This window comes from Marmota flaviventris, chromosome 18 (genome assembly GCF_047511675.1).
Source record: "Marmota flaviventris isolate mMarFla1 chromosome 18, mMarFla1.hap1, whole genome shotgun sequence".
NCBI classification, from domain to species: domain Eukaryota; kingdom Metazoa; phylum Chordata; class Mammalia; order Rodentia; family Sciuridae; genus Marmota; species Marmota flaviventris.
Window position 1 is genome coordinate 56,784,895 of NC_092515.1, and position 26,085 is coordinate 56,810,979.

At 40.3% G+C, this 26,085-nt stretch overlaps 1 protein-coding gene across 1 annotated transcript; it reads left to right on the forward strand.

Annotated features, from left to right (window-relative positions):
- The first annotated feature begins 14,156 nt into the window (after positions 1 to 14,156).
- Dynlrb2 (dynein light chain roadblock-type 2) lies at positions 14,157 to 23,106 on the forward strand. Its single transcript, XM_027933272.3, has 4 exons — positions 14,157 to 14,236; positions 16,398 to 16,473; positions 21,826 to 21,993; positions 22,827 to 23,106. The coding sequence occupies exons 1-4, from the start codon at positions 14,234 to 14,236 to the stop codon at positions 22,868 to 22,870; spliced, it is 291 nt and encodes a 96-aa protein (XP_027789073.1). The 5' UTR covers positions 14,157 to 14,233; the 3' UTR covers positions 22,871 to 23,106.
- Positions 23,107 to 26,085: the final 2,979 nt, after the last annotated feature.

Below are 26,085 nucleotides of genomic sequence, written 5' to 3' on the forward strand. Positions count from 1 at the left end.
TATTTCACTGCCTTCAACTTGACAAAAGTTTCTTTTCACTAGGAAATAAAATTCACAGCACAATCAGCAAAGCACCTACTACATGATGGTTGGTGGAGGCTGCAGGGGCAATAGTGTATGTAGTTGTTCTATTCTGTTTGTTCTCATGCTTTGTGTGGATGGGACCTATATGCAGCATGGGTCAAGCAAACATGTCTCTTTCAGTGCCCTTAGAAAAGGCTCACACTCCTTTTATTCATTCATTTAAAAAAAAAAACATTGTTTTGAACTACTGGAATCTGGGAAAACACAGGATGACAATTTCTAAAGCCAACAAAATACATCAAGCCATAGTTTCAAGAAGCGCATAAAACTTGAAGCAAGACAAATTCAAAGAAATCCTTATGTAATGAAATGTCCGTGTGAGTGACCCCCTGTGTCTGCCTTCTCACCAGCATTTGATGGTGTCACTATCTTTTTATTTCAGCCATCCCAATAGGTATACAGTGATATCTCATTGTGGTTTTAATTTTCATTGCCCTAATGGCCAATGATGTTGAATGTCATTTTTATGTGATGATTTGTCATCTGTACTTCCTTCATCCAGAAGAACATGGTCCCAATGCATGAGAACCAGCCCCGAGGTGCCATCACACCTAAGGAAAATCTAAGATTGCTCACGGTGCAATTCAGTGCAGACTTACTTGTAGAAGCATGGTCCTGGGTGGCAACAAGTCCAGTTGAGCCCCCTGATTTGGGACAGAAGTAGCGGGTGTGTAAAGTGGTTAGGACAAAGTTGACTTCATCCAAGCCAGAAGGCCCCTGGGTTATCTCCAGCTAATATCAAGGACACCAGGCACATTCCTGGCACTGACTGGCGCCAGGGTCCAGACGTAAAGGTCCACATGCTACTCTGGTGGTTTTGTTTATTTATAGTAGGCTGGGAAACTATGTGAGGAAAACTGGCCAGGGTTACTCCAGGGCAGCCCCGGCAGTCACAACCCAAGATGGCTGTGGTCATGCCAAGGTGAAGCCACACAATCCTCTTCGGTGAAAGTCTCTGTCTTTTGCTCCTTTTCTAACCAGGTCATTTGGTTTTCTCCTCTTGAGTTTCCAAAGTACTTTAATTATTCTAAATTGAAGTCTTTTGTCAGCTCCATGGTGTGCAAATATTTGCTCCGGGGTGCAGTTTGTCTTTCCTTCTCTTGACAGCGCCTCTCAAAGAGCAAACTTTGAACTTTGATGTGGTCTAATTTATCCGTTTTTCCTTTTATGGATTGTGATGTTGGTGCCAAGTCTAAAAACTCTTTGCCTAGCCCTAAGATTTTTCTCTTACTTTTTTCTTAAAATTTCAGTTTTACATTTCACATTTGGTGGTATATTTTTTTTATTAATCTGCTTATAAGGTGTTAGTCTTAAGTCAATTCTGACTATGCATGTGAACCTGCCCAGCACCGTTTACTGAAAAAACATCTATCTTTCCGCCTTGAATGCTTTTGCATTTGTCTCAAAAAACAGTTGGGTGTCTTGGGGGAGGGGGCAATTTCAAGGTTCTCTATTCTGTCACACTAATCTAAGTCTTTATCCTCCCCCCAGAACCACACAGTTTTGGTCACTAGAGCTATATAATGGATCTTGAAATTGGGTGAACTGATTTTTCTCACTTTATTCTTTTTCAAAATTGTTTTAGATATTCTAGTTCCTTTACATTTCCACATAAATACTAGAGTACTCTTCTCTACATTTATAAAAGATCTTGCTATGATTTTGACAAGAGTTGTGTTAGACAATTTGGAAAGAACTGACATCGCTCCAGCTATTCAGATCTTTTTCATTTTTTAATCAGCAATTTACAACTTTAGCATATAAGCTTTATACTTATTTTGTTAGATTTGCAACTAAGAACTAAATTTTTGCATATTTTTACTAGTGCATCATAGTTGTACATAATGGTGGGATTTGTTGTCACATAGTTGTACATGCATTTAATACAGGAATGTAATTTGACTTATATTACTCCCCAGTAATTCTCCTTTCCATCCCTCTTCCTCCCCTAGTCTCTCTTCTCTACTATATTGATCTCCCTTCAATCTTCATGAGCTTCCCCACCACACACACCTTTCTGTTCCTTTTTCCTCTTTAGCTTCCACATATGAGAGAAAACATACAACCCTTGACCCTCTGAGTTTGGTTATTTAATTTAACAATGTTTTCAAGCTCCATCCATTTACCTGAAAATGACATAATTTCATCTTCCTTATGGCTGAATAAAACCACATTTTCTTTATCCATTCATTCATTGATGGACACCTAGGCTGGTTTCACAGTTTTGTTATTGTGAATTGTTCTGCTATAAATAGGGGCATGCATATATTGCTATAGTATGCAGAGTTTGATTCTTTAGAATTAATACCAAGTAGTGGTATAGCTGGGTCATATGGTGATTCCATTCCTAAGACTGTTTTAGTAACTGTAAATTGTATTATAATTTTTAAACTAGGTATCTCTGGGTTCATGACTAGTATATAAAAAGACAATCGGCTGTTGTATGTTTGCCATATGCATGACTTTGTGGAGCTCATGTATAGCTCTAGGAGTTTTTTTGTAGCTTCCTCAGCATTTTCTACATAGTCACTTATATGCTGTCCAAACGGGGACAGCTTGAGTTCTTCCTTCCCAGTGTGCCCGCCTTTGTCTGCTTTCCACTGGCTGAAAGTCACAGCACCTAAGGCAGCTGAGAGAAAATGTCCTTTTCTTTCCTGCATTTTAGACAGAAAGTGCTCAGTCTTTCAACATCAAGCACATTAGCTTCAGCTTTTTTGTAGGTGTTCTTTATAAAGTGTGTAGAAATTCCCTTTTATTCCTATTGGCTAAGAATTTTTAAAATCATGACTGTTGAATTTTTTCAAACGCTTTTTATGCATTAATTGAAATGATCATCATATGATTTTATTTTCTTCTTTACACTGTTAATATATATATTTACCCCAGCTACATTTCTATTGATATTTTTTGAATGGTGAACCAGCTTTGTATCCCTGGAATAAACCCCAGTTGGTAATGCTGTGGAATTCTCTATAAAGTGTTAAGTTTTCACCTAATATTTTGTTAAGGACTTTGCACATACATACATGGAGGATATTGTCCATAGTCTGTTTTCTCTCACTCAGAGAGTCTGTGTGTGTGTGTGTGTGTGTGTGTGCGCGCGCGCGCACGCGCGCGCATGAGCTTGTCTGGTTTGGGCACCACGGTAATGTTAAGAGTATAAAACCACAAAATGAATTCATAAGTCTCCCTCTTTCTTCTATTTTCTGAAAGATATTGTATAGAAATGGTGTTAATTATAGTTCAAATGTGGAATTCTCTAGTGAATCTTAATATTTCTTTTGGAAAATTATTAAATTCTGCATTCAATTTATTTTCTCTTCTTTTTCTAAGTTCCTGAAATAAGAATTCAGATTATTAAGACTTTTTTCTCTTCTAATATAAGCATTTAGTGCTGTAAATTTCCCTCCCGTAATGGTTTTTGCTGAGTTCTATAAATTTGGTATATTGTATTTTCTATTTTTTTTCAATTAATCATGTTGTTTTTTCTTGTGCCCTCCTCATTGATCCATGGATTATCCAGAAATGTGTAGGCCAGTTTACAGAAATGTGTAGGTCAATGTACAGATTTTCCTTTTATCTTTCTGGTACTGATTTCTAGCTCGAATCCACTGTGGTTAAAAAAAATATACTGTATGATTTTCATTATTTAATTTGCTGAGGTTTTTGTTGTTGTTGAACAGCTCAGGATGTGGTCGATCTTGATGTATATTCTGCTGATGTTGGGCGGGTGCTCTATAAATGTCAGTCAGATCCTGTTGGTTGAAGATGTAATATTTTTATCACTGATGACTTTGTTTTCTCTATCAATTGTTTGGTGAGGGTACTGAAGTCTTCAACTCTCGCTGAATATATGTTTATTTCTCCCCTCAACGGTATCACTTTTTGCTTAACATACTTTGCAGCTGTTGTTTTGTGCCCACATTTTAATTCTAGGTCTGCTGCGTCTCCTTGGTGTGTGGCCATTTCATTTCTGAATCTGGTAGCTGCCTTTGCTCTGAAGTCGGTCGGTACCTGATGCTCACACAGCCAACCTCGCCTTCTTTGGATTAATGTTCACATGGCACATTTTTCCATCCTTGTATTTTCTACTTGCTCATATTATGATATTTGAGGAGAATTTCCTCTAGACGGCAGTGTAGCTGGGCATCTGTCAATGCGTTCTGGTGGTCATCTTGTTGGTGTATTTAGACTACTTGTAGTTAGTGCAACCATTGGTGTTTAGTGCAACTATTGGGTGGAGAGGTGGCAGCCTGGACCTTCCACATGGTCTCCACTGAAACATCTGGGGGCAGAAGGCAAGGAGCTAACACCCAGCAGGGAGAAAATTCCAGCTCTGACTCAGCCTTCTCCAGCAATGCTCCAGAGAAGGACTGGGGGTAGGGGTTACAGCAACCCATAGGTGGAAGTCTGTACCCTCCACTTGACCTTTCCTAATCTTTTTCTGCTACACTTACCTGCAGTAGAGTGATCGTTCTTTCCAAGAGTTCCTCTCTTGCTAGGCTGGTCTTTTCCTGGTCTCTTCCTGGGTAAAGAGATGTGGAAAGGGGTTGGGGGTTTTTCAAATTGTCTGTGCCTGCTGGCATTTCTGGGTTGCCAGCTTCTTGAGCTCCAAGTCTGGGATATGTGAGGAAAAGAGAAGAATAACCAAAACAACAGGTAACTTAAAACCACGTCATCTCTCGGCTCCCAGGATTCCTACCCAATCTGCCCGATTCTGTCCATCTTTCAGAGACATCTTCTATGCATTATGTTATGTTCAGTTGTGTTCATTATGTTATGTTCAGGATTTTCAGTTATACTTACAGGAAGTAATAGAGAAAAATACCTCTACTCCATCTTTCCAGAAATGGAAATAATTGATAGTTTTTTGGATATGCTCTTTATAAGTGTATAAAAATTCCCTTTTGTTCCTTGATTGATGAGAATTTTTCTACATTAACATTTAACTATGTTAATCATAATCAGCATACAATTTTATTTTCTTCTTGACCTTATTAATATGTATTACAAAGGTATTTTAAAATTCTAATAATCTATTAACTGGTATGCTTTATTTATATGCAATACGATTATGGATATATCAGAATTTAATTCTACAATTATATTATTTGGGTTTAGATTGTTTTGTTTTCTGTTCCACTCTTTGTTCTTTACCTTTTGGGTCGTTTGAACAATTTTTAATATTATATTTGTCTACTGTGATTTCGGCATATCTTTTTACATTTTGTACTGTTGGCTCTAGGGATCATATACCTCACTTTTCACCATCTACTTACAATGAATACTCCTTCACTTCAACTGAAATGTAGAAAGCTTACCATCAGGCCGGCCCCGGGGGGCCTCTCCTGTTTATGCTAGAGTCATTTTACACATTATATTTACCAACTTTTGAAACCCCAAATGATGTTCTAATCTTTGTTTTGAACCATAAAACATAATTTAAAGAACTCAGAAGGAAAGGAACAGTGTGTCAGTCACAGAAGCTTTTACTATGAAAGGCTGGATCAAAACTATTTTAGGTTTTGCAGGTGACACAGTGTCCATCACAACCACTCAAGTCTGCCACTGCACAGCCAAAGAGCCAAAGGCAAAGCATAAACAAGGGCATAACTGACTTCAATAAAACTGCATTTATCAAAAACGGGCAGTGAGCTGAACTAGGGATCTGAGCTGCAGGTCGCCTGGTCTGTTGTATTTACCCAAATCTTTGGCATTTCTTTTCTTCTTCCTCCATTCATGAAGCTTTACATTTCCCTCTCATAACAATTTGCTTCCATCTAAGAGAGTCCCTGAAATAACTTTTTTAGTCTACATCTGCTAACAACGCATTTCCCTAATTTTTCTTTAGTGGCCTTGACGTTACTGGAGGACATTCTGTTGCTAGCGTCCTGAGCTGCAGGTTTCTTCTCAGATTCGTAAACACAGTTCCCCTCCGAAGTCTACGGGGAAGAATCCACAGCCCTAAGAATCATCCCTCCATAAATATTGCTTCATTTTTTATGACTCTTCCAAATTTTTCTTAAACTTCTGATTTTAGCCTTTGGTTATTGTCATGAGCCGTCCATGGGTTGCATGTGGGTCACCACACATTGAAGCTCTAGTGGATAGAAACATTTGGTGTCTGGGAATGACCAGTGGACATTTTCTCTGGTCAGCTGCCCAGGGACAGTGTGAATGTCTGTCTATCCCACTCTGCGGTGGCCCATACAGCACCTGAGATGGGTGTGGCCTGCCAAGATGTCAATCAGCCTGCTGACTGCAAGACATCATGAAGCAAGACTCTGCCCTTGAAACCTTATCTCTGCCTTTGATGTACCCTTTAAATAAGCCAACAAGCCATCTTTTCTCTGTCTGGTGCCAGCACCCATGTGGACTAGATCTATCAGGGGCTTTGCTTTTGTAAATATGTTTCTGACTATTTGTGTTTTGTTCTTAACTATTTGAGACTTCAAGTTTTAAGGTGGCTTATACCCTCCTCCGCAGAAAGAACCCTCCAATGAGACACGGCCGCCCCCATTAGGTTATGATATGTTTGAAAATGAATTTATTTTGGTGTTCCTCTTTGGGACTCACTGAGCTTCTTGAATCTGTAGGTTTGTATTTTTTGAAATTAAAAATATCCCACTATCATTCAAGTATTTCTTCTGCATTGTACTGTTTCTCTTCTCCTTTGAGACACTGGGGACATTCTTAAATTTGGGGGATTATCTTAAGGTGCCAATCTCTCTCTTTTTTTTTTTTTAAATCAGGCTTCTCTCTTTCTCCAATTGGATAATTTCTTTCAAACTAACTCTAATTTCACTTAGTCCTCCCTCTGCCATCTCCAGCTTTGTGACACCGTGACCAAAACCCCTGAAAAGAACAACTTGGAGGAGGAAGGATTTATTTTGGTTCTTAGTTACAAAGCGGTCAGTGGAGTCCAGTGCTCTGGGCCTGAGGTGGGGTGGCACATCATGGAGGAAGGCGTGGCGGGGGGTGGGGGGGAGAGCAGAGAGAAGGTCATGCCCCCCCACTAGGTCCCACCCCCCAGCAGTACTTTATGTCATGGCCCTCATGATCCAATCTTTGCCTAAAAGCCCACCTCTGAACACAGGAGCCTTTGAGAAACATTCTATATCCAGACCATAATCCACTGACTTCAGTGAAGTCAGTGTGATTTTATCTACTAGTTTTAAAATTTTCATTTTTGTATCTGCTTCTTTACAGCTTGCATTTTCTAGCTCTCTAGCTTTTCATTTGTTCTTGAATTGTCCTCACTTCCTCACAATTTAGAGAATAGTGGCTTTGAAGTTTCTGTTAGATAATCCCAACTGTGTCATCTCAGTGTTAAGTGTCTGTCGATTCTCTTCTCACATGGGTTGAGATTCTCCTGGACTTCTACATGCCAAGTGATTTCAGGTTGTATCCTTCACATTTTGAATACTGTGTAATAAGATGCTGAGTCTTACTTAAATATTGATGGTTTTGTTTGAGCAGGTAATCAATCCAGTTTGGTTCTGGCACAAATGTCCAACCAGCTTTCTGTGGCTTATGGTTTCAATGTAGTTTCAATTTGCAAATATCTTGAAGGATTATTTGGACCTTTTCTAAGCACCAGTTTCGAATATAAGCAGTGGTCTATACTGGAGTTAATTCTGTCTTTGGTATATTGTTTAGGATCAGAAACACATATGCTCAGTTCAGAGGTAAATCCAGGAGTCCAAAAGCAAGCTTTATGGAGTTGCCTGCTTAATTCCCTCTCTGCGATCTCCATGATACTATCAAATTCTCTGAGGTCCCCTTTCTTTAGTTCACTTACCAGAATGCTGAATGCTAAGGCTGTGAAACCAACTCAGCTATGCCATTTCTGTGACCATATCTGTGTCTAAGGTCAAATGGTAGGAGCACAAAGCAGGAAAGAATACAGTTCTCCCTACACTCTTGGAAGCCAATCCCCTCTGCCCAGAGAGAAAGATTTGCCTCTATTGTGGTGCTCTCACCACCACAGGCCGGACTGTGATCTAAGGCACCACAAAACAGAGAAAAGGAAGACACAAAGAAAACGGAGCACTGGGAGTTCCCTTCCCCCTGATGCAGAGCTCTCTCTGCCTAGGCACAGGGCTCACTTCTGAGGCTGTGGGCTGTTCTGAATAAAGGCGAGGAGATACAGGAGGGGGAAAAATGGGAAATTCATCACTGGCTCAGTGGAACTTTGAAATCATACTTTCTGAATGACAATATTTTCCAGAATATTCAAACAGCTTCTCCATAAATGATATACAGAATTTACAGCTGCATTTAGTTTGGGAAGGATGAGGCAAATATACTTACTCCATTTTACCCAGAACCAGAATCTAGGATCCATTTTTTATCAATAGAGTGAAACAGAGTTCAATTGACTTCCAGATAGCAGTTCAAAGATGGATTTCTGAAATAAACTCAATTTCACTATGCCATATTACTTTTTATATAGCACTTTACATTTGCATATAAAGTAGTCTTCGTCAATTTTTATTTTGGATTTTTTGTATTTATGTTCCTAAATTTTTTTCCTTTCTTGTAATATTCCTATCAAATTAATCAAAATTATTCTGGCCCCATTAAACGAGATGATGTATTCCTTCTCATTCTATTATACGTATAATTTATTTAAAACTGTGATTATTTGAAAATATTTGTATAAAAACACCTAGAGATTAAAATTAGAATAATTGAGTGTAGTCATTTTGCCATGAAGAGAATATATAACAATATAAATAAAATACAGAATGAACAAGTGTATTTAGCATATTTGCCAGATATAAAGTCTATATCTGATTTGATCTATATACCACAAATAGAAAATAAAGTTTTAAAACAAATATGAAATACATTTAAATAAATATAATGAAAGATGTGCAATTTATTCATGCAAAAACTATACTTTATTGAAAGAAATGAAAGAAAAACTTTATAGATGGAGAGATATACAATGTTCATTGATTATTATAAATATTTCAATTCTTGCTAGTTGGTCTATATGCTAAGCGTCAATCAAAATACCAGCTATATTTTTGTGAAAACTAGCAATCTTATTCAAAAGCTAAGTGGAAACGTAAAGAAAAGCCATGCAATCAAGAACAACAAGAAGACCTGTACTGCCAAATACCAAGACTCTGTAATACTACTTCAAATTAGGGCAAGGGTTATTTGTCCACAAACCCATAGACTATAATAGAAACTCCTAAAAGAGAAACACGCCTATAGGAACACTGTGTGCATAATAGAGTTGACACTTCAGAACTGTGGGAGAAATAAGGTTTTTCAGCACTCAGTTGTCTGAATTCACTTTGTTTTGCTATAAAAGAATACCAGAGATTGGGCAGTTTATAAAGAAACTATCTTTTATAGGTCTAGAGAGTGGGAGATCCAATATTAAGGTGCTAGGATCTGGCAAGGGCCTTTAGCTGTATCATTTCATGGTGAAATGTGAAAGGGCAAGAGAGCACACCCATGTGGGAGAGAAAAGCAAGAAATGGCTTACCTGGCTTTTACAATAAATCTGCTCTCACGATACTGAGTGCATTCCCACAACACCACCAATCCCTGCATGTGACAGAACTCTCATGACCTAATCCCCTCTGAAAGGGCCTACTTCCCAACACTGCTGCATGTATTTCTAATATGTGAACTTTGGGGAACACATTCAAATCATAGCAATGGAACTGTATCAATCTGATAGTCACGAGAAAATAAATGATGTGTCTTCATCACCTTGGGGTAAGGAAAGGATTCCTAAACCAGACACCGAAGTTCCAACCTCATAAAATAATACTGATTACTAGAGTATATAAGAATTAAGAAATTCTGTTCTTTAAGTGACCAGAGAATAAAATGCAATCCACAGAGAACAGCTATATGTGCAATATAGATATAAATGTAGATAAAGATATACGTGTTTGTATATTCACAGATATATGGATATAACCAGTAAAGAGCTTATATTCAGGGTGCATGAACACTCAAACACTCAAAAGCAATCAAAATATAGCCAATTAGTATGTGAAAAATATTCTCAATTTCATCAATAATCAGGATACAAATTAAAGCCACAAGATATGACTATACATACACCAAAACAGTTAAAATAAAAAACCATGACAATATTAACTATGGATATGGGTGTAGACCAAAAGTAACTCTCTTGTGCTACTACCGGTAGGTACATTGGTTTAGGGGCACAACCACTTTAAAAAAGTATGGCCTTCCCAGAGAATGGATCTTACATTGTGACCCAGCAATTTCACTCCTACTTCTAGACCCAAAGTGATTCCCATGTGCACTAAATAACATGTCAATGAATGCTGTGGCACTGCTAGAAACAACCAAAATATGTGTCAATAATAAAAGTATAAATAAGGGGTGGATAAGGGGGTGGTAGTTCCTTACAACTGAGTGCAGTGCAGAAACAACTGTGAAGACACTCCAACTACCTACGACACAGGCACCTGCCACAAACAGGAGGTCGAACAGAGTGCGCTCAAAACAAGATTGCCTGCTGGGTAATTCCATGGATGTAATTTCAAAGGAGGCAAACTAAATTACACTGCTGGATGTCAGGGCAGGAGCAATAGCTGGGAGTGGCCCCATGAAAGCTTCTGGAATAGGGACAGTGTTTTCCTTCTTTGGACCTGGTCAGGGGCTACTCAGGAGTTCATGTTGAGGTTCCTCACCCACTCTACATGTTTTAATGTGCTTTACTTCTTTAGTTATACTTGCCAAAGTAATTTTTAACTAAATAGATCAGAGATCTTTAAAACAGCTTGCAGACCTTGGAGATCCTGGAGAAAAGAGGGGGCATATAAAGTGCAGTAGGATTTACTGCCCCTGCAGCCCTTCCCTCTTCCTACTTTGGACATTGTTTATAGACAAGGGAATATTTAGTTTGCCCCCAACCTGAGGAGCTGAGCACATCAACTGAGTGCAATGCACTGAGAAGGAAACTGCCCGAAAAGGGAGCTTAAAGTTTAAAAAGGGGAGTTACAAAAATAAATAAATAAATAAATAAAATCAGATTTGAAGAAAAGTTCTAACTGAATAATGGGTTATCTAAGGGGGAAAAGGGAAGAATGTTCTTTGGTGAGAAAGTCCAAAATATGAATTCTGAGGACTTTCCCTAGGGAGGACATGAAGGAAGAAGGAGGCTGAGGAGAAGAGTTAAGAAGGAAAAAATCAGGGAGGTAAAGGATGGTGAGATGGAGTTACGAGGAGGAAGAAGAAGCGAGTGGAGGAAAGAAGGAAAAACTGACCAGAGGAAAGAAAAAACAAAAGAAACATGGTCAGATGATCCATCTTGTGCATCTGGTAGGAGTCGGGCATCTCACCCACACTGCAACATTCAAGCCTCACATCAACCCTCTCAGGGAGCTGTCATCTATCTTATTTTACAAATGAGGATGCTCTGAGGGTTTCTTTTGTTCAAGGGAGCATGCCTAGAAACACCTAGCTGCATGCAACTCCAAACCCTGGGCCTAGGAAACCACTGGCCTCCAACAGGAAGGATTCCTTCAGTAGGAAGTAAATACTGATGTTACACTTGGGTCCTGAAAAGGATTAGCCCCATTTCCTCAGAAGCAGGAAATGGATGATCTTCTGAAACCCTAAATCTCTACTTCTATAATTCTGACATTGGGCCATTTATGTGGAATACTCAATGATATAACTGACATTGTGTAGTTCTGCCTTAGTATTAAGGGGCAGTTTAGACCAATCTGGTGTCTCTTTCCTGGGGAAAACAACAGAGTATTAGAAGTTCTGTTTAAGTTAGCAAATTACTCCCTAACTTATGAGAGAAATGGGCACAAGATGTAATATGGACCAATTTTAGTACTCGCCAACTGGCAGGAATATCAAAGATAGGCTGGTACAGAAAATTCCAAGGAAAAACTCAAAGCCATGACGTTACCTGGATTTCTTTGGGCTAACCAGAGAGCAGTAGCAAATTATAAAAATTCAAGAGAGAATGCATCCCCAACCAGAAGAAAATCATCTCATTTGAACAAAATTATATGTGAGGAATAATGTTTTGCATATACCACAACTTTGGAAGTTAGGTCAGAGTACTTACAAAAAGTATTACTACTATTTTCCCTGAAGTTCCAAGTTATTTAGCACTTGAGTCAAAAGACAGGGTGAGGGATAGAAGGAGAGATGTGTACAGGGAGAACCCACACATACTGAGAATAGGGTACGGAGCGTGTCAGGTACTGCAGAGGTGCTTGATACAACACAGCTCTGGATATCCATTATAGTCTCCCCAATAAAAGGCATAAAAATTAAAGCAAGCTACCTCCTAGGAATAATTAGAAGTGAAAATCGATACAGAGAAAATGGTTCATATTCTCCTCATTGATTTCCTGTGCAGAATGTCAAACTTAACTGTTGGTTGGAAGTCAGTTTGGATAAATCTTATTTCTTTTTCAGTAGTGGGGTTCTCCTGGGGGCCTTTCATGCGGGAGTCTTTCTTTAATCTCAGCTGTGAGCTACTGAATGCGGTTGACACCCTGACTCCAGAAACCAGGGAATTAATACTCCACACATTGCAGTCAGTGCCTTTATTAAAGCTGACTGAACTAACAGATAGGGTGCACTGCCACCGACTTGTATAGTAAAAGCAAGTGGCTGTGTTGATTCAAGAGGGAACCTCCTGGATCAGAAACACCCAAAGAGCCCAAGAATCAGTCTTTATACAATTCAGTCGGTATTAAAGACCTATATTTTTATCACTGAAAAATGGTAGACACAATCTATCATTTAAGAGGTAAATCTATACATCCACACACCTGACTCAAACTCCTCCCCTACAACTCAAACTGTCCTTTCCAAATTATCTGTTAGAGTCCCGGTGTTGAGTGCCAAGTGAGATTAGCTTTCGATTGTGAATTAGCTTGTTGAGATATATAAAATTGCTTGAAGAGAAAAAAGAGGAGAGAATTAGTGACAAGAATCTCCCTGGGGCCAAAGAAGAACTAGAGTTTCTCAGTGCTTCTGTATCTAAACATCAAAGAAAAACAGGGTTAAAATGGTCACCTAGTCCACCAAGTTCCATGCCACTGCAGAGCACCCCTACACCAAGAGCCCATTCAGATTCTAGCTGACATTCCTAGCAAAAAGCATGCCTGTTCAAAACTGAATCAGCACCATAAGTCATCCTGGCATGGTCCCAATGGAGATGGAGATGCATTCCGACTTCCAACCTGTATTTAGTAATCAATGCGTGTCCTCTTCAAACCCCAAGAATTCACAACGTGACTGCAGCCGTGCATTTCACATAATAATTTCTCTCCTCCCCACTGGCTACAAGGATATTAGCAATGTCCTTCAAAAGGTCAAGTGACTTCTGACCATTCCTAATTGATCTTCAAGCTATTTCCTCGTCAAACACCCAGTGGAATCCTCTTCTGCAGCGGCAACACGCAGAGCCTCCAGCACTACCCCTGGCGTTTTGTGCTAACTCAGAACCTGGGGGTGTGGCAAAAAAAGGAGGGTCCTAACCGACGAGAGAAACCCTGGTGGTGGCAACTCACTTGAGCAGTGTGGGGCAACAGCCGGGGGTGGGGACCTATAAATTAACACACGCGCGACCTTCGCGTCGCGGGCTTCAATATTAAACCAAGGACGCGTCGCGGGCTTCAATATTAAACCAAGGACGCGTCGCGGGCGCTGTCGCCGAGCATCTAACGCAGCCCAAAGCCCAGCGCATCGGCCCGGGCACGCGCCGCACGTGGCGACGGCCGCGGTCTCCCGGCGAGGAAGTCCCGGGCGGAGGACAGGCGGGCGCGCGGGCGGCCAACTCGTCCCTGCGAGGACGCGCGGCACTTACGTTAACGCGCGCCTTAGGGGAGCGGGAGCGCACGCACGCCTGCGGGAGCCCGGCCGCAGCCCGCCATCCGACTGCGCGGGCGAAACGCAGGTGAGCGCCCGCCGCCCGCCTACGGCGGCCCGGAGGCCTCGCGCCCGCAGTCGGGGCGGAAGAGCCTCAGGCTGCTGCCCGGCCGCGCACGCGCAGGCGCGGCTCTGGGCTTCCGGGAGATTGCTTCCGCCTTCGTCGCCTGGCAACGGCTGGAAGCGTTGTTGACATCCGCGGAGGCGGCGGTGGCTGACTGAGCGCTGAGTCTCCGCCGCTGCAATGGTAAATCCCGCGTCCCCGCCGCCCCCACGGCGCCCCGGCAGGGACTTCGCGGCCCGGCTCCAGGGGCGCGGCCACGCTGGGGCTCCGGAGGCTTCGTGCAGCGGCGCAGGGAGACCGCCGAGGGGGAGGTGTGGAGATGAGGGGACGCTGCCTTGGGGGTTAAAGTCTGGAGGTGGCGCGTAGACAGGAGAGAGAGGCTGAGGAGGTGGAAAAGGCCGAGGGGGATGAGAAAAGCGGGAGCCAGTAAAGTTCGCAAGGGCGGAGGCGAGATGCAGAGGAGAAATGAGATGCTGCGAGGAAAGGGAGGGTAGGATGGGGAGAGAAGCGCACAGAGAGGAGGGGGAGACTGGGAGGGAGAGATAGCTCCTCCCCTCCCCAGCCGAGAAAGAGAGAACAGGAATGTAGGGAGGGGAAAGAAAATGGACTTAAAAGAGGAGTGAAAAGGGGGTGGCAGTGGGGACCAAGAAGTTGTACCAGCAGGACTCGGAAAGCAGAAGAGAAACACTGGGAGGAGAGGAAAGGCCGGGAAGAGCAGAGAGTTTGAGAGTGAATGAAGTAAAGGAGAAGAGGGAAACAGGAGACTGGTTGTCAGTAGTGTGGACATTGTCTTAAAGGTCAGACATGTAATAAGTTATTGAGCCTTATACAGTTATTAGGCTTTAGTGCAGTTTCCCAAAGTGAAATGCAAACATCCATTGCAACTTAAGATGGTCCAGAAATACCAGATAACAGAGTGAGTCATACTGTGAGACACACATGTGTGTGTCTTTAGAATGTACACAGGACCAACTTTCTGGCACTATCAGGTCCTTAAGACTACTATCATTGGTAATTTCCATTTTTCATCTGAAGAGCAGACCACTAGCTCAGAACTTCCATTGCAATGGAACATAATAATATGCCCTTTTCCATTTGTTGTACAGTTATTCTTTTATGACAAATGATAACCAGGTTTCCATTCATGGTAGTGATGAATAGTTTCCTCTTAAAATGCATTTACTTCAGTTTTTGGCAATGAGATAAAGAACAGGATTGGTAAGTAATAGATAGCATTCATAACGTCAAAAATCATGAATTTAATGCGATAATGCCTGAAATGTAGAAAACACCTGGAATGTGGTGGAAAAGGGAACATATCAAGACCCACTAAAGTGGAAAAGGAAACCACCTTTTGATCTAAAGTAACAAAATGTTCACCTGTATGGTCTTGGCGGGAAAAAGAGTATAATAAATCTTCATCAAGAAACTGTGAAGAATGCTGTTTGATTCCAGAATATCCAGTGATTGCTCAGAAAAATGGTAGATACAATCTACCATGTGCAGGTTCGGAAAAGATTATTCTTGAATTTTGTATTTCTAGAGAGGAAGAAAACATATAATAGGATTGGCACATAAAATATATTCAAACAGGGCTGAGGCTGTAGCTCAGTGGCAGAGGCACTGGGTTTGATCCTTAGCACCATATACAAATAAAATAAAGGAACTCTGTCCATCTACAACTTCAAGAAAATTAAATATATTTTTCAAATAGAAGAGTTTAATATTCATTCATGAGGTTGGGATGTAATTGTGCATTACATTGAACATTACAAGTTAAACATTCAGCTTGTATCAAGACTCAAGATCTAATTATCAAGAAAATCCTGAAACATGTTGTTTTCAAAGAACACCCTTCTGTAAATGTGATCATTTGAATGAACCCCCCAATAGATTTCCCATTAAAGGCTTTTTTTTAAACAGAGGGAGGACATGATGTAGTTCTATAAATATTTAAAGGACTATAGAATAGAAAAGCAATTTTTGTGACTACAGAAAGATCGGCAAGTGAAATATGATCCAGGGAAGATTTCTTTGCAATATAAAATATTCTTCGGTATCATATGGGGACAAATAAAATGAGTTCTTGTGAGGCAGTAAGCTCTGTGTCTCTGGAGGGGTTCAAGCCCATGAACTTTTCAGGGCTGTAGGCAGGAAGAGGGGATCTTATACAGGCTTGTGTGGGGGACTTTACAATTTTCAAGCCGACTTTTAAAAATCTGAAATGACAGCATCTAGTACAGAGATGGTGGAAAGGGTATCCTTGCACACATCATTCTCCTTAGGACTGGTGTCAGTCAACCCAAAGACCCTTTTGATTAATTGCCTCCCTAATCTCTTCCAGGCAGAGGTGGAAGAAACTCTAAAGAGGATCCAGAGCCATAAAGGGGTTATTGGAACAATGGTTGTAAATGCAGAAGGTAAATATGTCACAGGCTGCCTTCTTGACACAAAGGAGCCCAAGCAGGAACCTCTTTTTCTTTGCAAAATTTATGGCAAACATCTTTGAATTAGATATTAAAAGCATATTTTGTATATTTTAGCTAAAGCAGTTACTTACCAAGCATCTATTGAGTATATATTAGATGCCAAGCACTCTGCTAAGAGCTAGGGCTATAAATATGAACACGACATCTAAAAATACCTATATATTCCTAAGAAACACTGTAGATTGTCTGCTTTTTAAAGCTTTAGTAATTTTCTTTCATCAGTTCTGAGTGCCAGTAAACCTATTGTTGAGGTCAGGGAGAATATCACAACCAGCAGGTTGCTTTTGTTTTAACATTATGAAGAGTTCATTGTTTCCGTCTTTATTTTGAATGAAATTATTTCTTTACCAAATTTTGTTAAAAAAAAACTTTGAGAATTCATTTTAATATCATTTATCGAGTAGTCTTTGTGGATATAGTATAAGAAGAGCCAGTGCATTTCCAACTAGGAAATCTGGAGACTGGACAGGAACTTGCTCTCACTGCATTATCCTCATTAAGACTCTGCACAGCGTTTCCCCTGCCACACTGTTCCACGCCCAGCTGGCACCTCTTCCCCTTACAAATGCCTGAATTAGCAATGAAACCATCAGGAGCCTGTAAGGCATTTGTAAGGGGAAGAGGTGCCAGAAATTCCAGAGCATGAGTTGAAATAAGAGTAGCTACTTAACATAATTCATGGTGCAACCATACAATTGGCATATAACCAGGTCAGGGCCTGGTAGAATCCATCAATAAATATTCATTGTGCAACCACCAACTGAAAGTCTGCTTAAACTCCTTACCGTTAAGAATGGAAAATAACCTACTTTCATGGTGGTTGTGACAATTAAATGAGATAATAATTGCCAAGTCCCCAGAACAATAGCCAATACTTAACAGAATTGTAATAAAGTAATTCTGAGAGTGTGCGAATTTAATTTTTACAAAAATATTGTTCTACAAAATAAAAAATTACACAGTGCTAAATACATGTAATAAATATGACTACAATAAATTCACTCAGCCTGAGAACCAGAGGGGGGAGAGGATTTAGGATCATTTCTACAGAGAAGTCAAGAAGTGTGTTATATATTTCTAGCAAGTGGTTCAGCCCTATTTCCTAGACCTGGCTAAACTGCTTATTTCCAAGTATTTGCAACTGCTGTGTCACACCCCCTGAATGTGCTATCTGCATGATTTCATAGAGGTGCTGCTGTATCACACGCCGATGGCTTCAAACAACCGAAATTTATTATCTCTTAGTCTGGAGGTGAGAAGCTGAAACCAAAATATCATGGGGTTGTGCTGTCTTTGAAAAATCCAGAGGAGGAGCCTTTCTTGCCAATGCTCAGTGTTCCCCGGGCTGACAGACATCACTGAAGTCTGCCTCCCTTTCACATGGCCTTCTCCTCTGTCTCTGCTTACACTCAGGGAGCCCAATTATATTGAATTAGGGCCCACCAAAATCCCAAGTGGCTTCATTTTAACTCATTACATCTGCAAAGACCCTATTTCTAAATAAGGTCCTCTTCTGAAATTTAGGTTGGACTTGAACCCAGTGCATTCTTCTGTGGCACCCAGGCCAGTTCATCATTCTTCTGTGGCACCCAAAGCAGTTCATCTGCTTTGTTGGCAGATCTTAACCTTAAAGCACATAATCCTGATGATATGCATCAGATGTCTGAAAAATATCCACACCCTGGATCTGTAATCCCTCTCCTAGGAAATACCCTAAGGAGTGGTGAAGAAAGGTTTATTATAAGGGTACTCACTGAGGCATCATATGCAACACGCACAAACAGACAAATAAGAAAACAAAGTTGTCTCAGATCAGGGGAAATTTTTAAGTAACTATGTATTAGCTGCTTAATGAACTTGACTCTATTAAAAATGTTCAAGGATATTTGAGGATTTGGGGGAGCCACTCAAAGTATTAGATGAAAAAGTCAGGTAACGATGCAGTTGCCAACTCTTTCTAATCATTTATGTAGCCAGTGCACACATGCATTTAAATAAGGAAGAAACGGTAGGCATATGTTATATATAGGGGTTATCTCTGAGTAGTGGAACTTAAAAAGCAAATTTCACTTTATTTTTCTGAGGTATCTCAATCAAAACTCCTCTCATAAAAAGGCAGTAAAATAACATTTTAAATAGCCATTAACTTTTAATTAACCTCTACTAGGACGCATAAGGATTCAGGGCACTTTTCAAGATTGCTGGATACTCAGTTTTCACCTGAGAGTCAAATTAACCTTTATCCAAAATATAAACTAGGGGCTTATTTTTATGGTCAGATCATTAGTAACCACAGTATATGATGAAGATATTTATTAATAGCATACCGTGTAAGTAGTGTGACCAGAATGTAATAAAATACTCAATTTCAATAGCCTATTCAATTTTAGATAAAAGTGCCATCTATTCGAATGCAGATCTGCAGCTTTCAGAAATCATGTGAAATTCATATTGAAAATACTTAACCAAGACGGTGTTTGTGTCTTGTTCTCTACTAGTGGTTTTGGTCTACTAATTACAGACAAAGCATTTGAACACATTTTCAGATTGCATTTGTGGTTAGAGGTCCTATGTCTATCCATTTCATTCTCATCATGTAGCTTGCTAAATATTAGTCCTTTGTTTCACTGTTATTGAAACATAGACTCTTTTGACAGTAGACTTATCAGTTTGTTAATGCTGAATGGTATAGGTTTTGATTAGACTAATTGTTAGCATTGGTTTCCCATTTATAAAAGCATCCATTGTTTATAATATGGAAACCCTGATCATTGCAATAGATAGTGGTGAGTATAAATATCTCCCAGGCAGTCATACCTATCATACATTCTTATGTATATAAACATGATTGCTGTGGGCTCTTAATTTTAAATATTCTTGACATTTCTAACAATGAATCATTTGAATTTCATTAGATTTTATCAGCCACTCAGCCAATTCCTTTTATTTTGAAATACAGTCTATCAACTAAAGTACAAATGTATGGTTGAAAATGACAAACTAATAAAATAATGAGTACAAGCTTACTGGGATCATATAGAGTCATATTTCAAAGTAGTGCCATAAATTCAGCAGTATCAAATTTTAAAATGTTCATGTTCTTTGTTCTAGAAGCTCCATTTTAGGAATTTATCCTACACATACAAATAACTGTGAGATGACATACATTGCAGTTTTTTTTTTTCTGAGAGTCAAAGATTGGGGCAGCCTACTGCCTGTCGGGAGGGTGTGTTGTCTAAGTGAACTGCAGAACATTCATTGAACTGACTGTCACTAATATGATCACTTAGCTTTACTTGTGCTGAATCAAACAATGATACCATTTTATACAGATCATGAACACAGACACATGCATTCTTGAGCTGGCCTAGAACTCCTGTAGAGAGATGCCCAGGACACAGCAGTTACTTCTCAGAGAGGAAGTGGGTGAATTTTATCACGTGCTAAAATTACTTTTTACTAAATTATTTTAATTACCTTGCATGGTACCAAGCAGGAGCTCAAATAAATATTTCTCAATTGTTTTCAAGTATCTGTTGTGTATATGAAAAACTCCCAGGTGTTTCCATAGTGGGCACTTATTATTCAGAAAGGCTAGCTATTTTATTTATTGACTTGGGGCATGAACAGACTAACTAAGTAGGCCTGAGATTTTGATTCATAATCTTGTCATCTACATTTTAAATAATTTATTCTGGTTGTATTTCTTGTTTTGACACTGAGCAATGCAGACTTCATAGGCAGTGAGTATTTAGGATGCAAAATAAAACTATTTTTCAGAAAGTTCTCAAAGGTTGAGGGCTGGCTATGTTCTGTTTCCAGCTTGTTAAAGATCCATGCTTTGTGACCTTCCCTCAAGTGTAAAAGACAATCACCAACCACCTTTCAGGGGAAGAGTGGCCAACAAATAACAATTCAGAAATTAATAGTTTTATGTAACACCTAACAGGAGAATAGGAGTCCCTGTAAATACTGTCCTTATAAAGCTTAGTGCAACCTTTCTGGAGATAGTGATTGTCTTTAAAAGAGGTTGGTCCGTTTCAAAGTCAAAGTGCATGGCTTCCAGCAGTTTCATGAAAACTTGATAAAATCCTAAGTTTGTAATATTCTTCCACTCTTTAAAGTGCTCATCTTGTTTAGTAGTTTCGAGCTACATTTTCTGAAGGAAAACTAAGAGCCATGTTCAACTCTTTTGTTTATTGGCCTTAATTCAGCTACCTAAGGAATTTGACCACAATCCCAAATTCTCTTCCTGTGTTCTCTAAAATAAAGACACACTTGCAAATCAAATCTTGGAAATTCCTGTTTATCTGGCAGTTTAAAATACTTTGAAGGTTATCTTTGATTACATACAATATTTGTAAAACACCTATTACAGTATTGTTGCATAATGGGCCTTGAACCCTGGGTGGCCCCGACTGAGCTAGATTGATATGCACTGAACTGAATTATATGTACATATTTTCTAGCTAGAATTCTTTGGTAAATTAATAGATTGTGTTTTAAACCATAATAGAACAACAAAGCTAACAAGTAGCCAAATTTATTAGTATTTAAATAAAGAATAAGTGCAAAACCAGGGAGCACACCACAAAAGTACAGTATCTTTGTCCCCATATTTTTCTAACATAAAATGTAAGGTGTTATGTTAGAATACTGTGTGAGGAATTAGTAAGAAATTGTGAGAATCCCTTTTGATCTTATACACAGTGATATCCCTTTCCGTTTCTGATTTCGGGGAAGAAGACTAACACCATGTCACAGACCAAGTTTTTCAAAGCAGACTTGCTGTAGATGGGATGCTTGGGGGCATGCATTTTATATAAAAACATGTTAAATTAGCACTGAAATAAATAATCAACAGCTTCCAAATGATTCATACACAAAAAATATTCATCACATCATTAGCTATAAAAAATATAACAAGTGACCAAACAAAAGGGGATTGTTTATATTACAATATATGCATAAAATAGTAAAACATGCAGAGATTGAAAATAATAGTGATGATGTTGTCAACAAAGACAGCTTGTATGCTATAACTTAAATGAAGAAAAAAGCAAGTCTAGTTTGTAAATATGGTTTGACTTAACTATGCTTAAAAAATCTTTGCAGAAACAAAAAAAGGCTGAAAGGAAATAAACTGAAATGGATACCGGTGAGCAATGTCAGCCGTCATTTTTTCTTTCTTCTTGCAATTATCAACGTTTCCCAATATTTTTCCAATGTCCATTTTACTTTTATAATCAGAAAAAAGTAACCCAAAATTAAATCTCATAATAGGCATTCCAATCCGAACCACCTTGGACAACTCGACAACAGTTCAATATGCAGGTCTTCTCCATCAGCTGACGGTGAAAGCCAAGAGCACCGTCCGTGATATCGATCCTCAGAATGACCTCACTTTTCTCAGGATCAGATCAAAGAAACATGAAATCATGGTAGCTCCAGGTAATTTGGCATTTCATTTCATATGTAAAGATTCTTTATTCTTGACTGGTTAAAAGCCTTGTTTCAAAGAATAGGGAGTACAGGTTTTAACATACAGTATGAAACATAATATTCTTTCATTACAAAATGGAGATGTTTGAATCTTGAGGTTTCAACTTGAAAAACATATGAAATTAGCAATTTATTTGACCTTTGAGCAATTTGAATTTTGCCCACTTGGATTTATTAGTAGTAATCAAAAGAATTTAGCTTCAATTCCCCTTTTTGGTGAACTTAGCACTCAGACTTTCTGGAGAGTGGCAGAAAGTCCTCCATCCTGGAGACAGAGTAGGGGGTGGATCCAAGTCCCATGGGGCCAGAACCCTCTTTGTGGGTAAAGCACTGTTACATGGTCTACCAGAAGACAGCAGCCACAGCACCCTTCCTTCCTTGAAGGAACTGAGTTCACAGTGTGAATAAATAGCTGGAAGTCAGGCTCCTACATAGAGACTAGAACACACTTCTGCATGGTACGTCGATCAAATCAGAATTGCCCATAAACTAAATAAAGCTTTTTCTACAGCTGTGTTCTCTCCCTGGCTGCACATTTATATCACTTGCAGAGCTTTTTAAAAAATTATCCATGGCTGGGACACCACCCCAGATCAATGAAATCAAAATCTCTGGAGCCAGCCTGAGAAAAAGGGTATTTTTAAAGTATCCTGGTGATTCTGATGTGCAGCCATTGGTCTACACAGGTCCACACGACGTATGGAAGAGAAAACCCAGTCTAGCTGAAATGTTGATGAAGGATAATTTTAGGGTGAACTAATTTTGTCCATGTCTCTCCATAGATAAGGAATATCTTCTGATTGTCATTCAGAATCCATGCGAGTAGACCTTCCACCACCAAGTCTATCCTCACGACACTGAGTTGGAAACACTTCGCGACACTGAGTTGGAAACACTTCACTCTTTAGTGATTCCTAAAATTATATTCCAGTCTGACTGGGTCTTTGGACATTCTTTTCTATTTTTACATCTAAACTATTCTACATGTCTTTTTAGTCCCTTTTGATTGCATTGTGAACCTGTACTTTTGCTATATAATAAATTCTGGTATGTATGTCTCTATTTTTTTATAATACAGGTTGAATAAAGATAGAAGTCAGAAGCACAGTTCTCAACTGTGCAGCACCTCTGCTCAGCACCTCTGCTCAGCACCTCTTTCATCCCTTACAAAATTCCTGGGGTTCCTGCTTTTACCACACCAGCCTGAGGAGACCAGGAATGGGCCTTGGACAAAGCTGCATACATACACAAAACAGAGTAGGTGACTCCAGAGGGCTTTGCTTACACTGGGTGTGTTAGTCACCTTTTCACCCCTGTGACCAAAATACTTGACAGGAAAAATTTACAGGAGGAAAATTTTATTTGGGGCATACAGTTTCAGAGTTTCGTTCCAGAATTGGCCCAGCCCATTGCTCTGAGCTTCAGGTGAGGCAGAACATCATGGCCAAGGAAATCTGGTCAGCTGCTGAAAGCCAGAAAGCAGAGAGAGGGAGGAGCAAGGGACAAAATACATAACCCCCAGCGTACACCCCTGGGGCCCACTTCCTGCAGCCTTGCCTACCTGCCTAGAGTTACCAACTGGTAATCCTTCAGATCACCACACTGATTAGGTTATGGCTCTCATAATCTAATCATTCACCTCCTTGTTAAGGCAGGAGTTTTTTTGGGGGGGCACCTCATATCCAAACAAAAACACCAATTATTTCAAACATTAAGAAAATAGCAAATACAACAGATTGTCATTTACCCCAAAACTAGAGTCGATGTTAATATTTTATCATATTTCCTTTATTGCATTGCGAACCTGTACTTTTATTTTAAAAGTAAATTTTGTATTTTGAGATCACTAAAGATTCCTGTGTGCCGGGTGTGGTAGCATGCACCTGTAATCCCAGCTGCTTGGGAGGCTGAGGCAGGAGGATTGAGGATTGAGTTCAAAGCCAGCCTCAGCAAAAGTGAGATGCTAAGCAACTCAGTGAGATCATGTTTCTAAATAAAGCACAAAATAGGGCTGGGGATGTGGCTCAGTGGTTGAGTGGCCTTGAGTTCAATCTCTGGTACCAAAAAAAGAAAAAAAGATCCATGTGTAATGACAGAGATCCTATGTACCATTTTCCCATGGCAACATCTTGCAGAACTCTAATTCAGTGTTGTAACTGGGAAGAGGACACTGATTTGGTCAAAATAGAACACATTTCCATCCCTGCCAGGATTCCTCAGTTGCCCTTTTGTAGACCAAGCCCCTAACCTCTGGCCCCTGGCAATCACAAATCTGCCCCCATTTCTATCATGTGTTGTAATTCAGTAATCTTTTGGGACTGACTTTTCTCACTCAGCATAATTCTCTTGAAATTTGCTCATAATATAAATGAAACATTACAGATTCAACCTGCTTCTCTCCTTATGCCTCTGTCCTCCTTCCCTAGAGGACTCTAGTCAGGAGTCCCAATTTTGCCATGCAGGGGCTCCCAGGTGCTTTTCACCCACATTTTCCTGCTGCTCTTCACAGCAAGCTGTGCAGGGAATGGTGCATGGTAAGTTCTGCCACACCCACGGCCCCAACTTGCAGCCCGTGAGGTGTCGTGGCCAACGACCGTGTAAGTAGAAAGGAAGGGCTGAGGCAGAGCCCGAGGTAAAGGGATGATGGGAAAAGAGACAGGTCACAGATGGAAATCACCCAAGGTTTAGAGAGAAAATAGAGGCTCAAGCCAAACAGCCCGCCTGTCCAGCAGATGTCTGAGCCCCGCCGTGTAACTGGGTGCTTCTGGGAATTCTCAGCAGGTAAACTCAACAGCGGTCAGGAACAGAGCTAGGAGTCACTAGTCCTAGATTCCTCACATCCTGGCTCTGCCACTGTTGTGGTTTAGATTTAGGTGGCCCCCAGAATCTCCTGTGGGAGACGACACAAGCATGTTCCCAGGGGAAGTGATTGGACTGTGAGAGCCGTGACCTGATCCGTGGACTGAGGCACTGATGGGAATTGGCTGGGTGGTGACTGTAGATGGCCAGGGTGTGGCTGGAGGAAACAGGTCCTGGTGGTGGTCTTGGGGTTCCTGTTTTGTCCTGGTGGCCTAGCTGGCTGCTTCCTTGTTGCCATTCTGAGCTGCTCTCCTCGGCCATGCCTCCCGCCATGATGTTCTGCTTGGGTTTGGGTCCAGAGCTGTGGAGTCAGCCGACCACAGGCTAAACCTCTCCAACTGGGAGCCAAAATAAACTTTTCCTCCACTAAACTATTCTTGTTGGGTATATTGGTCACAGAGAAGAAAAGCTGACCCAAATAGCCATCCACGAGCAGTGTGAGCCTCAGCTTCACCTGTAAAAATGGTAGGCTAAGAGAACCCAACCAGGGTTAGGTTCACGGGAACCAGCTGAGCTGGTAGGGAGGAGGGAGAACTCAGCCAGACCTCTACTGGGGTGGTGAGGAGCGGCCCAGACTCACGTGAGTGAGCTCCAGTGACAGCTCTGGGGTTCTCACATCACCAGGTCAGCATGATCACAGGCAGGATGCTGACTTCAGAGAAAAGGCAACTTGTGGGAAATGCCCCCAGTTACAGCAGGAACACAGCACCCCCTAACTGCAGGTGATTGCACCCAGAGAGGCTGCGGGGCCGAGAGCTGAGGCTACAGCACACCTCTGACTTTGAGCCATCTCCCCACCCTATAGAGAAAGACTTCAAATGTGCAGAAGATTAGAAAGAATAACGCAATGAACACGCATGTACACATACATTCACCAGCTGTTAATATTTTATGACATTTGCTTCATCTAACTACATATTTTATATGTGTAAATATATATTTTATAACCACATACACACTATAAAAGTTGCAGATACCATAGTACTTTAAACACTTCAGCAGGTATTTCCCCAAAATAGATCCTCTTTCATAACCACACTATTTCAATATACTTAAGAAATTTGATATAATATAATCTAATATGCAGTCGTATTCAAATTTCCTTAGTGGTTCCAACCATGTCTTTTATAAATTTTTTTAAAATCCAGGAACCTATCAAGGGTCACACTTTACATCTGGTTT